The sequence below is a fragment of the Merops nubicus genome, unplaced genomic scaffold (assembly GCF_000691845.1).
Source record: "Merops nubicus isolate BGI_N331 unplaced genomic scaffold, ASM69184v1 scaffold2607, whole genome shotgun sequence".
In the NCBI taxonomy this organism is placed as follows: Eukaryota; Metazoa; Chordata; class Aves; order Coraciiformes; family Meropidae; genus Merops; species Merops nubicus.
This window is the reverse complement of record NW_008622116.1, coordinates 1-17,504: the sequence shown is the minus strand read 5'-3', so window position 1 is coordinate 17,504 and position 17,504 is coordinate 1. Positions and strand designations below refer to the sequence as shown.

The following is a 17,504-nucleotide window of genomic DNA, read 5'->3' as shown; positions in this document are numbered from 1 at the left end:
TTTGCAGATTTAAATACCTCTCTTAGACCTTGTTGCCAGCTGTTGCTGTGAACATCTTGATACATCCAGGAATATCCCTAATCCACGAATATCCCATATTAAGAAAAGAGACATTTATATTTTAAGTATTTATTCTTTTTGGATGTAAACAGATGGCCTGGCATCACTGTGCTCTGCACTACACACAAATTCATTATGGGATGGCACTGGATTCCCTTTTGCCACTTTGGGTGGGAAGGCAGTGTTGGTGCTGCTGTGAAGTAAAGAGAGAGCAGGGGAAAGGTGTGCCACCAAGAATTAATGTGAACAGAAGTATGGACTTCATCCTCTACTGAGATTATAATCTAGGGTCCTTATTAGTCATGTGTAAAAGAAGGGTGGGGGAAGGTTTGCTGGAGTTTGTGAGCAGAGAAGTGTAGCCACTTTGAATGGGAATGTGGTGTTTAACATAAACAGTCCCTTTTTCTTTCCCAGAAAAAGAAAGTGAAGCTTAGCAGGTTAGACTTTTTTTTTTTTTTTTTAGATCTCAGCCATCAGTTGGTGGGTTTTTTTTTTGCCTTGTGTAAACTTAAACACAATTTAAGATTCTGATACTTAGGCTGAGACCAGCCCTGAATCTGATGTACTCCTCTTAGTACCTCCAAAATGAAGTAGGAACCTATGTTCTTATCTTCCATCTAGTACCTTTGCCTTAAAATTAAGGTGACTTTCTTTGATAGCAATTACTGTTGCACAGTACTGGGAATACATACTACAACTGAACTAGTTCTAGAGGAGGCTTTTTATTTCTCTTCCTAGTTCAGAGGGTGTGACATCAGTCAGTCTTGTTCCTGTGGCATCAGTGTTGCAGGGAAACGGACCACTTCCAAAGGTCAAATATGAGTAAACTAAACCCTTGGGTTTTAAATAAAAATGGACTACCTAAACTGTAATGTGGTATAATTCCTAAGCAATGACAGTATGCGAATCTTTGGAAGTTACATTTTCAAACAAAATATTGAGGGAGAGTAAGGAGAATAATCCTGATTTTTGATGTTTCTTGGTGTCTCCTACAATGGTCTGGCACTATTTGCTTACCTCATACTCGTGGGAACTTCAGTGGGAACTTTGGGCAGGCAGTGAAGGCTAGATCAAATCTGAAGTTTAGATTTAAAATCTCATATGCATTTGAAGAGGCATTATTAAGGTGGTGGCCATATCTAAACACAGCAGACTCCTTACCTGGTGCAAGCTGTGTGGCGGTGCGTATGGGCTGATGCTATTTTCCAGTGCAATTCATTACAACCAGAAGTTTAAACTCGGTACTTCTGCCAAAACACTGCCCCTCCATTCTGGGGTTTCTCTTCTGGGCTTGGTTTTGTACCTCTAAAACACACTTCAGGTATTTAGAAGCAGCGTTAGGGAGCAGCACGTGTTCTGATACCTCCACTTTGGTTTCCTGGTGCAACTATGCAATGTAAAGGAAAGCTCCATGTAGATGGCACCGTTTCCAGTGTCCCAGCAAGAGCATAGTGTGTAGCTGTCAGCTTCTCACAGGTGATGAGCAGAGAGAAGAGAACGGTGGGAGAGTAATCTTCATTTCTCCACACTATTTGGTCCCATGGTAAACTGACATTCTAGGTCTAGCAGTAACGACTACCATTCCAACCTGTAGATTAAAGAGGAACTTAAACTGTTTCTAACACGTCATGCATTCCCAGTATGCCAATTGAAAAGTACCAATACTTTTTGTACACCAACTACAAAATGAGACTGGGGGGGTGGGTGGAAAACAAATAAGTTTGCTCATTTGCAACACATCAATTTCCATGTGCTTAAAAATGTTCATAGGCTGGAGCCTCAGGCTGGAACAAGTACACACCTGCACTAAATGACTGTATTTCTGGTCAACAGACCTGTGGTTTTAGAGAGGAAAATACTGTAAGCGTGTACTCCTCTAACTTTCTCAGGTCAGCTGTTGGCTTAAAATGTTCATGGTAGCCACAGGTTATTGTCAAGGCAGATCTTTAAAAAAAAATTATGCTGAAGCATTTTATTATCTGAATGTTCTTTAGCTGTTCAGGTAAGTAATTTTCAAGGCACAGTGGAGTATAAAAGGGAAAATGTTAGATCTGTCCTTATTTTGGAGGGGAGGGTAGTGGGGTGGGGGGGAAATGACACTTTTGTTTTACATTTCCTCTGTCATTTTCTAAAGACCTCCAGCTTTAAAGTTAACTTTTTTTATGATTAAAGCAAACATGCAAACTAGAAATCTATCCAGATCTTGCCAGTTACTTCTCAACTTGGCTTCCAACAGGTCATGTGTAATAAAACTTGGTGTGTTGCTGGGAGTGTGTGTCTGGTTAAATACTTCACACTGCTAAGTGATGCTCCCACCCAAAATCTGTTCTGAAGGCTTCCTTATCAGCAAACCAGGACTCGTAGAGTTAGCTGTAGTTTGAGGGGAGATGATGTAGACCCAAATGGGCAGGAGGAGGTAGAGAAAGACAAAAGGATATAAAAATCAGGATTTACTGACCAACAGATAAACTACTGTAACTCAAGGGGGAGATGGAAAAATGCACTTTCAATAGTTTGTCCATGTTTTTAGCTACAATATACACTTGTATCTAATTTTTTTTTTAAGACAACTATTACAGTTAAGAGGAATACCTATCTCGTAAATGGCTAATCCTCTTTTTGACCTCCTCCACATTGGCTTGAGTCCATTTTGAGATGCCATACTTAATTTTGAAAACTGCTACTTCAAGACAATGTTTTGACACTTTTTTAAACAGGGTGGACTTAATTGAAGTGTGCAGTGTTGAACTACTGCTGCAGTAGCTGCCTCTAGTTGTTGAAATAAACTGTAGACAAGTTTTCTGTCTATTAGTCCAGATAATCTGGATTCAGTAAAATGCCTGTGAGAGTGTCCCTCCCATCTGGAATGAATGTGTGTGTGCATGTGTCCCATGAACAGACAGAGAACCAAGTGTTCTAGGTACTTGTCATGTTTTATTGCATACTTTTAAGTTGTGTGTGTGAAGTGTCCTTTGACCAGAAGGTTTTGGTCAATACCAGTATATTTTTATAAATTCAAAATTCATTGTGCCCCATCTTTTTTCTTAAACATTTTTCATTGTTAGGGTATGTGTGCTAGATTTGAATCTTTAACATTTTTAGGCACAGATGGAAAAAGTTATTGGCTCCTCGAAAACTTATGGGAAAAAATGGATCCTCAAAGCATGTATGTACTTACAAACCAAGCTGTAGAGATCAAGAAAAGAACTTTATTGTTGATCTCAAGATTTCTAAATTGTCAAGATTTATATGGAGTTGTGGTGGAACTAGTTAACACTTAGAGCTTTTGGTATGTAATGACTATTTGCTATGGACTGATATTAAATGTTTCAAAGGATTGCGTTCTTAAACTTTCTGGATTTTTGTTACTCTCCTTGGATTATATTCAGTAGTTAAAAATTTCTTTGCTATATTACATTAAAAACATAAGAACTTTGGGTCTTGTATTTATTTTCACTTGTTTTACTAATTAATTACAGAACACCGTTTTAACTTTTTTATTTTATAAATGTGTAGTATTTTAAACATATCTTTAAAAATTGTTCAATTGGAACTACATTAACTTCTGATTTGTTTTTATTAGGATTTTTAAAAAAAAAAACAAAACACTTTTTCCATGTTGGTGCACAGCACTTAACAGAAATGTTTGTATTCCCTTTCTTTCAATTCAATAAACAGAATAAATAACTGGAATGAATAGTTCTTAGTTTCCCTAACTTCACTTACATGACTGACTTGGATGCTAAGTTCTTGATCATTAATTACAGATCTCTTCCAATATTTGTCTGATTTTATTTCCTTGCTAGGAAAATTAACTTGTGGCAGTTTAGCTGAAGACGATCCACTTGCTGGTGTGTTAGAAGCTTCCCACTTCCTGATGTTTGGCTCTAATCTACCCTATGCTTGTGTATTCACTGTACAACTGGCACGCTGCTTGCCTGTGTCTTGCTCTGTCTTACCCAAGCTGTTGAATGCCTGGCTCCTATGAGGCTCTGTGAAAGCCTGGAATCCTTGGTGCTGGAGCTCGCTGAAATACCAGATGTGGGTTGCTTTAGGTGATCGGTGGCATTCGTGGTGGTTTTTGATACTTCATATTAAGAAGGTGCTTCTAAAGTACTTCCATCTCCTGCTTAGATTTCTCCTGAACTGGTAATGGATGAGTGCCAGACTGCTGTCTGAGGTTGACCTAAGCAGCTTTGGTGTCTGAGAGCTCTTGAGGCCATTTCTCAACTGTTGGCTTTGTTCCTTCCAACTAGCCCTGTGTCCTTGTCCCTCTACCCTCTGCTTTAAAACACTGGAAGAGACAAAAATGGCATTTTGTCCTACATTTTAGATGGTTTTACTCATCTTTTGCCAATGTTCTGTTAAATAAAAAGTTATGCCTAAATTTGCCCTCCTCTTCCTTTAGCTTTTCCAAGCTCAAACCTTTTGCTGAAGTGCATTCAATTTTTGAATTCTTTGAGCTTCTGTATTGCAGAGCCACTTGAGCCATGAGTGATCCACACAGCAGGTGAAGGAAGTAATTTTTTTGGCTAGGTTTGTTACTGTGCTTCCTCTGCTGTCCTGTCTGCCTTGAAGTGGTGAGAAGAATGCAAGAGAAATGGGTACATGATTTCTATAGAACTATGAAATTTCAGCACAGCTAAGATTTTTGTAATTTTTATTTTTTTTTAAAACATTTCAGATTATTTAAAAGAAATTTCATGAGGAACCTGATAGTAAATAAGCATTTCACAATTAGCTTCTCAATCCAAACTCTGTCTGAGGTAGTGGTTGAGGTACTGTTAACCGCATGGTGGTCCACATAGCCCAAATTTTCCAATCACTACCTCCAGTCTCATCATTACTATATTCTTAGAGGCAAAAATGTTCTCTTCTTGGCATTTGTACAAAATCCTAGAGTTTGTGAGAAAAAAAAAAAAAAAACAAAACCAAAAACTGATAACAGCTATGCCAATACTGAACAGATAAAAATGGGCTTTTGTGGGCTTACCAGGGTTTCAGGTTCATTGCTAACCTGCACGTAGAACTGTCTTTAGGACTACTGCTCATACTGTTAATCTCACTGATTTCCTATGTTCCATAATACAGAACTATTTAAAAAACAAAACCCAAACAAAACAGTAATTTACTAGGCTAGGAAGATAAGTATATTCTTTAATAAAATGGGCTAAATAATCAGAGGTATGTAACTAGCGATTAATCAGGGGAAATATGCTGCTGTACCCATTTTAACATAAATATGTTAACCCCCCTCTCCCCGCCAAGTGCTGTACTAGAAGTGTTATCTAATCTCTCTGAAAACTGTTGGGTGACTTAGTGCCATAGCAAACTGACCAGGCTCTAGACTGTGGGTGAACACAAGAGCTTAATAACCCTGGTTAGATACTAGAATCCCTGTAGGCCAATTTCAGATTTATTTCATGGATTAAGAGCTTTTTATAAATCATAGCTAATCATTTGAAGGCTAAGCTCATAGTCCCCTCATGAAGTTATACTTGGATGTCTGCCAAGGGTTGGGGCTGGGCCAGCCACTAGGCAAATGACGGATGCTCTCCCTTCCCTGAAAGGGAATAAGGGACAGACACTTAGGGATTGAAAAAGAAAACTAAAACAGCTTTAACAAAAATAATAATAATACCATGAAATATACAACCCAAATATTGAACCCAGACCCTCTTATGGCAATTATCTCACCACTGATGCTGTGGAGCAGGCACTGGGGAAGTCTCAGACTGGACTCAGCAGCAGACAGGAGCTGGATTCAAGAACACACAGATGGGGATCACAGGCAGAGTCCTCCTCGGACACTGCCCACTGCAGAAGAGAACTTTGCCTTCGTGGTCCCTCAGCCTTACACTCAACATGATGTACAGGGGATGGAATACCATGCTGTCACCTGTCCTGTCTGCTCCTCCCTGCAGGAGTAGTCTCTTACTTCCTGCACCCTCAACATGGTGCACAAAATTTAGCAGTGACCTCAATCTTCAAAAAAGCAAGTGCCTTTCTGCACACCAGACTTTGGTAGTCTCTGTAAAGACTGAGTGTTACCACTGCTAGAAGCAGACACTGTCTGCAAAAATCTGTTAACTTCAGAAAGTACAGTTAAATTGGAAAAAAAATTATCTGAAAAGTAAAATCAATTAACAGAATTAGTTCTGTTCTAGTTCAGACCAGGACAACACCTCAATTCCAAAGGGAAATAGATTCTGGTGAGTGAATAAGAGGGATGGCTTCACATAAAAGGGATAGGTAGGTGAATTTTTATTTAAGATCAGTCTAAAGGCTGCATCTGTCTTTAATTCTGTATAATAAGCTTAGATTTAAATGCCCCTTTTATCCTCTGATGGAGACCCAGAAAACAGGGATTTGATTTTTACGGTTGTAAAATTTCTGTGCTCTGTGAATCTCCCGTGAGACAAAGAACTATTGGAGAGAGTCTAACAGAAGACTAAGAAGGTGAGGGGACACGAGCATCTCTCTTATGAGGAAAGGCTGAGACCTGGGGCTACTTAGCCTGGAGAAGAGAAGGTTGAACAGGAATCTTATCAATGCTTACCAATATCTAAAGGGTGGGTGTCAAGAGGACGGGGCTGGTCTCTTTTCAGTAGTGCCCAGTGACAGGACAAGGGGCAATGTGCACAAACTGGAACACAAAGTTCCACCTCAACATCAGGAAAAACTTTTTTCATGAGGATGATGGAGCCCTGGGACAGGCTGCCCAGAGGGGTTGTGGAGTCTCCTTTCCTGGGGACTTTCAAAACCCACCTGGATGCATTCATGTACAACCTGCCCCAGGTGAACCTGCTTTGGCAGGGAGAATGGATGAGATGATCTCCAGAGGTTCCTTCCACTCCCTACCAGTCTGTGATTCCGCGACTACAGGATGTCTACTTCCAGCTAATGAACTACATCTTATCCTATTGCTGATGCTGAGCTCTCCGAGGATCTCTGTTAAGGCAGGAAATAACTCGTACCAGTCAGGAAAGATTCAAAATTCCCAGTGTAATTACTTAGCCAAATCATAGTCTCTGGAGCCTGCTACTGTGGTTTTTACAACTATTATAACAAGTTGTTAGATATGAATGAACAGAGAATTTATTTGTATTATAAAAAATTATTTATTAAAATTGATATTTAAAAATAATGGAGTAGGAAGTTTGCATTCATATAAAAGTATAGCTTAATATTTGACAACCACCACATAGAAAACTTATCTGTATTTTTTTGTTGGCCTGTCATGGTTAATAATTCACTCTTGAGGAAGGAAGCAGGGAGGAATCCACAAGAACATCCCTCTAGGTCAGGGATATAGATTAAACCAGATGAAGCTCCCAACTTAAAATTTCTTTTGTTCAGACATGTTGTTCTTTTCCCTTAGGTTTCACTGTCCTGCTCCCCTCTGAAGGAACACTTCCCTCACTCAAGGAAAAGTTTTTCATACCCAGTGATAAATTTTAGCAATTTTATTAGGGAACATGTCTACCCTATTTAATGTCATCCCCTTTATCCTGAGGTGCTAGCAGTTAGGAGTCATTGAAAACAATGTCTCTTACACACAATTTTATTAATGAAGAAAGCTATTCTCTCAAAATCATGTCCTTAGACTACAAAATAAAACTGTTTAAAGTGGTGGACTTACAGATTAATGATAATCTTTCTCAATATGAAAAGTCATTAATGAAATTTATCTTCTGTTGGCACCACAGCAAGGACTTAAGCAGCTTACTAATACTGCCCTTCTAATAGATAACACCCAAAATACATGTAATATGTTTTTTCACATACAAATAACATATAAGCTGCTACAAAAGTTACTGACTTTGCCCTCTTCTAAAGTTTTATTTGCTCTCTTTTTTCCTAAACTACATCCTGCCTGGGTTTCAGCTTTCTAAGGCAGTACTTTCTCTACTTTGATTTTTGTGGCATCAAATAGTCAGTGGTAAGCAGCTGTGGTAGCTATTTTCCTTAGCTTTTTTTTATAAATGTAATTTTCAGCAGTTCTTTGTCTGAACTTGGACACCATCTATTGTAAATTTCAAGCCAAACTTTTCCTAGCACAAACATTGAACACAAGGTATCTAGAGAAACAAAGTTTCACTGCTGGCGTGAAAACAATCTAACTACAGCTATACACCAAAAACCAAGTACTTAAGGAGGAAAAGCTCATAAATTTTAGCACTTAATTGCAGAACTGTATTTTTGAAGTGGTTTCACTTGATGTGTTTGTCTCAAAAACTGTTTCCATGCACATAGAAAAAAAAATTATTGGACAGCGAGGATACAAGCTCAGGTTTATATACTTATCTACTGATGCAAGAGCTGCAAAAAGAACTTAATTTGCTGGTGTCTTTGAAGCCAAGTCACATCAGAATTGGGATAACTGGGTTATGGTTCACCAGACCACCTCCTCGAGCTAGGCGTGCTCTTCATTCATCTCACTGGATATGGAAGCAGCAGGTTCATGGAGTAGTGACTGCAGAGACAGTCTTTTGTTCTGTAACCAACTCCAACCCTTGTGCAATATCATGTTTGCTTTATGTGGAGGCTATGATTATTTCAATGACAAAACAGGAGTTGGAGGGAGAACACAAGTATTAATCATGTTTCTCATTTAGCTGTTTTTCATTCTTACACACAAGTGTCACTTTCAAAGGGACCTTAATCCATCCAAACACAAGACTGTTTGAGGGAGGGGTGGAAAGGCAGAAAAACATAACTTCTATGCCATTGGCCTTTAGCCTGGAAAAAAACAGTGACACAAAGATGCAAGCTGTGCTACTGTTTCCAAGCACTGCTTCAAACTAGGCTCTAGCAGGACACCTTGACAGTCAGAAGCACATCCTGACACCCTCCAGTAAGAAGCAGACATCAGAGCTACACTTAAATTTGTTCTGCAACTACCAATACTATCAGCCCATGCTGCTGAAATGAGTTTCCCTTCTCACCATTTAATTCCTGTGAGATCAGTTCTGTAAGCAAGGATTTCATCTTACAGAAGCAGCAGCTCCAGGTTTGGGTTGTAAAGGAACAAAAACAACTCCTACACAAATCCAACGTCTTTTGAAAATATTTTATGTTAAAAATACAGAAAAATAGTCTTGTTCAAAGAGGAAAAATATACTGCATGACGACACTGGTCTAGGTATGTTCAGAAGGTGTCTGTGGCTCCACAACCAGTCACTGGAGTGATGACCCAATTTGGCAGCTAATGGTTCTTTTTCAACTTCTCAATCATTTATCAAAGCCAGAATCATACTGTGACAAAACAGAAAACGTTATACCAGTGGATTACTGAAGCATGTGCAAGTAAAGAACAGCTCTCCATTTCATGGGAGAGCTGCGCTCAGTTCTGAAATAGAAAGTCAAGGCAACTGTGCTACGTGCTTTGCCAAGGACAGCAGAAGTGACAGTGCAGTAGAAGAACAGTAGTTCTTCCATCTTGTAATAAGTGGCCCCACCATGGAACTCATCCATTTAAAAGACAACTCATAACGTAAACTTGGTCCTCAAGATTATTTCCATTCTAAATAGGCCACTTATTCTAGGTGCTGAAATCATGTAGCTCGTTATATTGTACTTATAGTGGTTTTGAGGCTAAGGAGTATACTGACTTTCCAAACGACGTTTGATCAGAAAGAAAAAAAGACATATAATGAGACTGCAGATAGCTGTCAGAATAGATTATGGAGGCTTAGCAGGATGCAAAAAGATGAGACACGAATACCAGCAATTACACTAGCAGAACAGAGGCTACAAAAATAGCTGGCAGACAATTCCTTTGTTCCTTGTGAGCAATTTTTGAAACTAACCTGTAAAGGTACATGAAGAAACAGAGCAGATGAAAGCCTAGTTTAATCATGGCTTCCTTCATGTGCGATTTCAGCTGGCCTCGGTTATGGATCTCTGTGGGATCAAATACCCCCATGTTGCCACTTGGCACCATAATGTACCTGAAATTTTAAGAAAAAGGAAATGAAAACCAGAATTATAGTAATCAAAACATTAGAGAGGGGAAAAGCTTGCACTGAAGGAATTTTCATCTGAAGAGCTGTTTCACAGTTCAGCATAAGGGAGCTCTTTTTAAACCCCGTTTCACTTTCAGGGTATCATGTGTACTTCTGCCACTACAGCCCACAGACAGAGTAAGGGGACAAGAGGTGCTGAAAGAACCAGCCCAGCTTCCCAAGTATAAATGGGAGAGTTTCCAGGCAATAGCCAATTCCTGCTCATTTTAATTGCTGTTTGTGGTTACTTGGTGCTTTAAAGGAAACTTCCACCCACAGTGGAAAGACGCATTAGATGAAAGGGGCTGGAAAAGAATTAATTCAGGTAATAATTAAGTGATATATTTACTAGAACTCCCCACACACAGGTAATCAAACACTCCAGTGGTCAAAATAAGATAGCATAAGACAAGACAAAGGAGCTGTGTATTATTCCCACCTTTGCCACAACCACCCTCTGTTATCTCCCCAGGAACACTGAGGCTGATAGGAAGAGAGATTGGGCAGAACTGAAGAAGTAAAGTACTGCTGTCCAAACCCAGGCAAGAACAAAAACTGAGTGAAATGTAAGCAAAAAGAAGAATAAAACCAGCAAAGCAAGGGTTTATGTCCTGTGAAAAGTCAACAAGAGCATATTCTTTTGTCATAAGTGTTTCTCAAAACAGCAAATGCAAGCACATCAAGTTCTCACTCCAGCTGAGCTCAGTCTAGAACAGTATTATTATTTCAGGTAAATGGCACAGAGGATCTACCTTCCTGGAATAATGCTCTTTCCACAAAGGAATTTAACTCCTCCTCTTACACCTGGAGCAAAAGTGAGGTCTCTGAACACTTTTCTTTACATACTTGAGGAAAGGCACTACTTGTACTGCAAGAGGCATTCCCCTGCCTCTTAGAATATTTATTTCAATAAGAGGAGAGGAAGGAAGGGAACAAGAAACAAGGAGGTTTTCTGGCAGCAGCAGGAGGCCAACAAACAGTCAGCTTAGCCCCAAGCAGCTAAGTGTTTGTCTCTCTTTCCCAGAGGCATTAAAAAGCACTGCAGGATATCTGACTGGTAACACAGACAACTCCTTTCTTTTTAAGAATGGTAACACTCGTGCAAAGCACTGAACACTGTCCTGCACGACATCCTGGTCTCTAAATTGGAGAGACATGGATTTGATGGGTGGACCACTCAGTGGAGAAGGAACTGGTTGGATGGTCACACTCGAAGAGTTGCGGTCAACAGCTTGATGGAGAGTCAACAGCTCCAGTGGAGACCAGCGATGAGTGGTGTTCCTCAGGGGTCAGTAATAGGGCTGGTGCTGTTTAACATCTTTGCTGGTGACATGGACACTGGGATCGAGGGCACCTTCATCAAGTTTGAGGACAGCACCAAGCTCTGTGATGCAGCTGACACGCTGGAGGGAAGGGATGCCATTCAGAGTGACCTTGACAGGCTTGAGAGGTGGCCCCACACCAACCTCATGAAGTTTAACAAGGCCACGTGCAATGTCCTGCACCTGGGTGAGTGCAATCCCAAGCACAAATACAGACTGGGTGGAGTATGGATTGAGAGCAGAACTCAGGAGAAAGGCCTGGGAGAGCTGGTTGACGAAAAGCTCAACATGAGCCAAGAATGTCTGAGTGCAGCCCAGAAAGCCAACCATATCCTGGGCTTCATCAAAAGAGGAGTGGCCAGCAGGTCAAGGGAGGTGATTCTGCCCCTCTACTCCACTCTGGTGAGACCCCACATAGAGTACTGTGTCCAGATCTGGAGCCCCCAACACAAGAACAACACAAACCTGTTGGAGCAGGTCCAGAGGAGGGCCACAAAGAGGGCTGGAACAGCTCTCCTGTAAGGAAAGGCTGAGAGAGTTGGAGTTGTTCAGCCTGGAGAATTCTCCAGGGAGACCATATTGCAGCCTTCCAGCACCCTGGAAGTACCCACCCACCCTTCTAGGGGGCATGCAAGAAAGCTGTGGAGGGACATTTTACAAGAGCTTGTAGTGATGGGATGAGGGGTAATGACTTCAAACTGGAAGTGAGTAGATTTAGATTAGAAATTTGGAAGAAGTTCTTGATTGTGAGGGTAGTGAGTCACTGGAACAGGTTGCCCATGGGAGCTGTGGATGCTCCATCAATGGTTTTAAAAAATCCTACATCAGTGTCTGTGTTTAAGATCAGGTTGGATGGGGCTTTGAGCAACCTGGTCTAGTGGGAGGTGCCCCCGACTGTGCAAGGAGGGTTGGAACTAGATGAACTTTAAGATCCCTTCCAACCCAAACCATTCTATGATGCAACTTAATTGCAGAACTTGGGAGGTAGTTTTTCCAAGAGGCCCACAAGCTTGTACAGCTTGTACATCTAAGGAACTGTAGTCACAACAATGGTAGAGGCTGACAAAACTCAAGCCAGTTCTCATACTCTAAACAGCAAAAATCTTCTGCAGCAAAACCACACAGAAGAAGAAAACTGTCAGCTTTGATGAATATACACATTAGTGCCTCTGGGATCTCCACTCAGTGGAACCTGCTGCCACAGCAACAGGTTACACAAGTTTGTAAGGGATGTGGAAACCCTGGTCAGAATTTTCACCGTATTTTAAATTTTTTTTTTTTTTTTTAACTCCTTCAGTTTTAAGAAGAGTCTGATCTACCTACAGACACAGCAAGAATAAGGACCAATTAAAGACCTATTGTCTTAATCAGGTCTATATAACAAAGAAGAAAGGGAAGAGTTCAACTTTTTCAGAGAGTTGCTTTCTTTTTGTTTACTCACATTCAACATCTCCTTTGTAATTCTTGTTTCTTTTATATAGTAGCAGATCTAAGAAATATTTAAGAACTAAAAAAATATTTCTAAATATGATTACCTTCAAATATGCTGCTTCAAAGCTATCTAGTTTTGCAGAATGTATGACAAAATTATGTCTCACTGGAGATTGCATAAGACACTACAAAATTCAGCAAAAAATAAACCAAATTAATTGAGCATCTGAGTATGCTGAACAAGAAAGGCCAGTAGGGTGTTACAATAAACATGCTGCAACTTTGTAAGTCTCCCTTGTTGATGTTTTTGACCAACTTATCCTTCCTGGGATTTGTTTCTAATGCCGCTTTTCACAGGAAACCTCTCTACTCTCACTGAAATTATTGAGATCATTAATGAATTAAGCCAGTACCACCTGTAACTGCCATGGATGCATCAAGATTAAGCAGGTTTTGAAGAGAATAAGAGGAAGCTGTTATCTTACCTATTATCACTTAGATATACAACAAAGCACAGGCTTCTTCAACCTCAACACGATTCTTTTCCTTCCTGTACTCATCTTGGCCTAGAATGATAACCTTAAACCTTTCTAAATTCATGTGCAGCAACAATTAGTCCAGAAACGGGTTCTTGAAATACTATAATACATGAAGATTCAAACCCATTCAGGTGATGCTGGAAGTCTGCAGCTCATGATAATGGGTTCACTATTCATCTCTTCCCACTTAATCCTAGTTTAGTAACTGACACCTTCTCCTCTCTTCAGCATATTCAAACTACTTTACAGTCCACCATTCTTTTGACTACCATAACTTTTGTCCATCAAACCCTGGATTGAACGTAAGTCGTAGCCCAACCAGATCTCTTTTATAATGCTAAACAACACACTTGCTTTTGCAGACCTCTAATTCCTTCACTAGAGGTCCAGGCTATTAATGTGGGTGAAAGTTCTCAATCCTCAGAAAGAAGGCAGGATTAGCAATACAGGCTTAACATTATGACTTCTTGTGGCAGGTCAGGCAAAGTATCATATTTGCATACTCATTTATAGCCTACACTGCACATCTGAGAAAAAAAACCTGGATTTAGCATATTCAGAACACCTACCCTACATACAACCAATACAAAATGAGAGCTGTCAATTCAAAATAGCAGTTGAAAATGTTAAATTTTTTGAACAGTCAAAACAGCTCACTGCCTGATGCGTATAAACAGAAACTCTGTACTTGCCAGTAGATGCCAAAGGGAATATTGGTCATTTCATACAACAGCACAATAATATGGTAATGAGTGGCCACATAAAACCATCCCTATGAATGTGTACATGTAGGCAACATCTGTTTATTAAGTGTACAAGTTATACTGTCTCAATGTTTCTCCAGCTTAGAAACATTTGAAGGCTTTGCTAGCAGTTTTGTAGAAAACAAGGGTGATAAATATATGGTTATTTTGCCCAGGAACAATAAGGTTATCACTTAAGGGATCCTCAACTTCTTTTTAATAAGTTTAATTTTACCAGCAACTCGACCCATCCCTGAAAATAGTTAGTGCCACCAGATTCATGTGAACAAGAATCACAGCCAACTTTTCATACTATATTTAGAGAGAATTTGTGACAAATCCACACTCAAGTTTTCATTAGCATGCCACCTGTAAAGGTTCAATTCTCTGCACATAAAATCATACAAAATAAAAAGAACATTTTTGAACCAACAGTCTCAACGTTGCCACAAGGAAACCCCTACTGCAAAGCAGCAGATGGCCCAGAATACAAAGACCAGTAACACAGACCATTCCCATGAGAGGAAAAGTCTACAAACCTTTCCAAATACAAAGAAGCAAGATGGGGGACCAAAACCAATGCAAAAGAGAACGAAGGAGGGTGTGGGGGATAACACCACAGCCTGATGGTTTTACAGCCAACGGCCGTGCCGACCTCCGTACTTTTACACCGGTATCACTATCGGGCGTGCAGGCACAGCATGAGAAACATTAACTGCTATGTTTGCAGTACTATCTCGTAATCCCAATTAACATGCTATTATTCCCTGTGAACTTGGGAATGACTCGCAAATCGAAATTCCTAAGCACTAGGGAGAATCCAGGGAAAGGCCAAGAGTTTAATATCCCTCACACTGTTGGGTTTATTGTAATTTTAATTGTGAGGGGAGTCTTCTGTTAGTTAGACCCATGAAGAACACAAGTGAAACAAGAACAACACTTCAGGAACACAACTGAAACATCCCTTCATGGCATATTATTCATCTTCACACTGCACTTAAAGCTAAACAGTGAAGAGAGGAGAAAAATGGCTCACAAAAAACCTCTTTGCACTTACCTATATATATTCCATGTTGCTACTGGCAAATTAAGGAGAAAGATGAACCAGTGCAATGAAATAAGCATTAGTACGGTTACAACAGCATGGCCAATCACCTCAGGGACCACCCACTGCAAAAAGGGAAGAAAAGAGTTACAATCACAAACAAACTCCTTTCTGAAAGACAGATCTATCTCTATGGTGTTATCTTCTGACTCTAGTCATGTAAAACTCAGAATAATCACAGCAGAATTTGGTGTGATTTCACCACAATGTGGGGAAATTCATACCTTCTGACAGATTACATATGAGCAAGACAGAAATCAGGCTCTAAGATATTGTAACACGGTTACTTCATCCAAGTACTACAAAAATCTCTGAAGAGAACCACAGCAGCTGTTTGAACACAACTATATTGCACAAGCGCTTAAGAAAGTAAGTTAAGAAAGTATATGGTGTTTATCTGAAATCACTGCAGAGGGCAGTGGATTTAGGAATGAGAGAAGCGGATAACTGAAATCTGCACAGACAGAGGACACACAGACACCCTCAGGCTTGGAACAGATAAGAAAGTTGATCTATATGAAAACTGGCATAGTTAAATTGGGTCACCCTCTAGCAATATCTCATTTTCAGCTTGGTAGTAACCTGTAGCATTCACTCTTGCATTTAGAAAGAAAATATTTTAAATCAAATTGAACACCCATGTGGGAAAGCCAAAGTGATTTAATGAAATCAATTTTAAGCAGATTTGGTTGAAATAGTACTTTTCCTTACCACTATAAAAGTCTCTACTGTTCAAGAAAGTTTAGAAATTATGCACAAGCATCTCAGATAGCTGCTATAAAGATCTCAGAGTTCAGTCACGAGTAGACATCCTTGGTGGGGCACACCTACAAGAACAAAAGCACAGAACTCTAGAGCTCTGTGAAGAGTTAAGTCTCAGTCCCACAAATTCAGAACACCAAGTGTCAGAAGAACAGCCTTCCGTGACTGAATCTGCTGAAAGACAGGCATCTGAAAAAGACAAGCAGCCTGAAATAAAGGATACATGCAAAATACTGCCAAGCAAGGCTCTTCAGATATACATTACACCCCTGCTACTTGTGATGCTAAGATGAATGACTGTTTTCTTAAATGACATTAAATACAAAGAACAATAATTTACTTTATTGAGTTTTGAGCAGCACGACCTAGCGTTAATATAGTCACATTCCAAATCTGATAGTGTAATTATCTGACGTCCAAGATAAGGAAAAAATGTATTGCAACTCAGAAACACAAAGCTTTATTTTTATCCAATAAGCTGGGGAGAACACTCTGCTCTCAGCATAAACAGTCTTGCCCTACAGCTGATCTGCTGAAGGCATATTTCAACTAGTTACAGCTCATTCCTACTTAAGTAGAAGTTAGGGCACATTTTATCATCAGATCAAGTGATTTTATGATGTTTTTCTAATGGCAACTGTTGCACAAGTGCTAAAGTTCAGTTCAACACTTAAAACAGACAAGGGAGGCAAATTTAATATTTTTACTATCAGAATTTTTGTTACAACACTTGAAAACAGAACTTAAAAGGAAGAGAAAGTTAATGTGCTTTTTAAACTCTCCTCACAGTAAAGGTAAATAGTGCAGTTTTAAGAAGTGGATCTATATTTTTTAAAATTACAGCAACATTGGATTAATTCATACTTTGCTAGGAAATACAAAGGTAACATCATTCTGAAATGAACTTGCCAGCAACTAAAATATTAAGATTTCAGACTGAGAAGTCTTCTCAAAAACGGCTTAAGAGGAAGTGTACATATCATAATGCTATATCCTGTAAAGCTTATGCTGCTCCTTTTCTCTAAGAAAATGAAAAAGCATGAGATATTTTTTCTATCCCTAAAAAATGGGTAAAGCCCCTTCACTTTTCAATAACCTAACCCTTTAGGATTAATTTCTTTCAAGCACTTCTGTACTTTTTTCTGTTAGAATCATACAGATTCTTAAGTAGCACTGGGATTTTAAAGAGTACAAGAGACAATTATGTTTTATGCAGAAAATTAAGAAAGCCATATCAGTACTCTTACATTCTATCAATGCCAGCAAGCAAAAACTGCAGGCAAGTTTGTAACGATGAATATAGAAATTCTGTTTGCCAAGGAACTCGGGCTCCCAGCTACAAGTCTGTATCTAAACTAGAGTAGGGCATCCTACAATCACGGGACTATCGCGTGTTTGTTGAGGCCTGTGCAGTTTCTGGGGGCTCAAAGCATATTCCGAGCACTGAACAACTCGCCGTTTCCTCCCAGCGAGGCGCTCCCACCTCCCCAACCCCACACCCATGCTCATGGTGGTTGCCGCCCCGGACAACCCCC

At 39.8% G+C, this 17,504-nt stretch overlaps 1 protein-coding gene across 1 annotated transcript; it reads right to left on the bottom strand.

The window, feature by feature from the left end:
• Nucleotides 1–8,925: 8,925 nt before the first annotated feature.
• On the bottom strand, nucleotides 8,926–16,394 carry CNIH4 (cornichon family AMPA receptor auxiliary protein 4). Its single transcript, XM_008944654.1, has 4 exons — nucleotides 16,310–16,394; nucleotides 15,160–15,272; nucleotides 9,873–10,013; nucleotides 8,926–9,318 (listed from the first exon to the last, which is right to left on the bottom strand). Exons 2-4 carry the CDS (start codon nucleotides 15,225–15,227, stop codon nucleotides 9,291–9,293), a joined length of 237 nt encoding a protein of 78 aa, XP_008942902.1. The 5' UTR covers nucleotides 15,228–15,272; nucleotides 16,310–16,394; the 3' UTR covers nucleotides 8,926–9,290.
• Between the last annotated feature and the right edge of the window lie 1,110 nt (nucleotides 16,395–17,504).

Coding starts and splice junctions, on each gene's coding strand:
- CNIH4 (XM_008944654.1), bottom strand. CDS start 15,227: ATGCTTATTTCATTGCACTGGTTCATCTTTCTCCTTAATTTGCCAGTA. Junction 10,014..15,159: donor GCAACATGGAATATATATAG/GTAAGTGCAAAG, acceptor TTAAAATTTCAG/GTACATTATGGTGCCAAGTG. Junction 9,319..9,872: donor TTCTTCATGTACCTTTACAG/GTTAGTTTCAAA, acceptor GTTTTGTCACAG/TATGATTCTGGCTTTGATAA.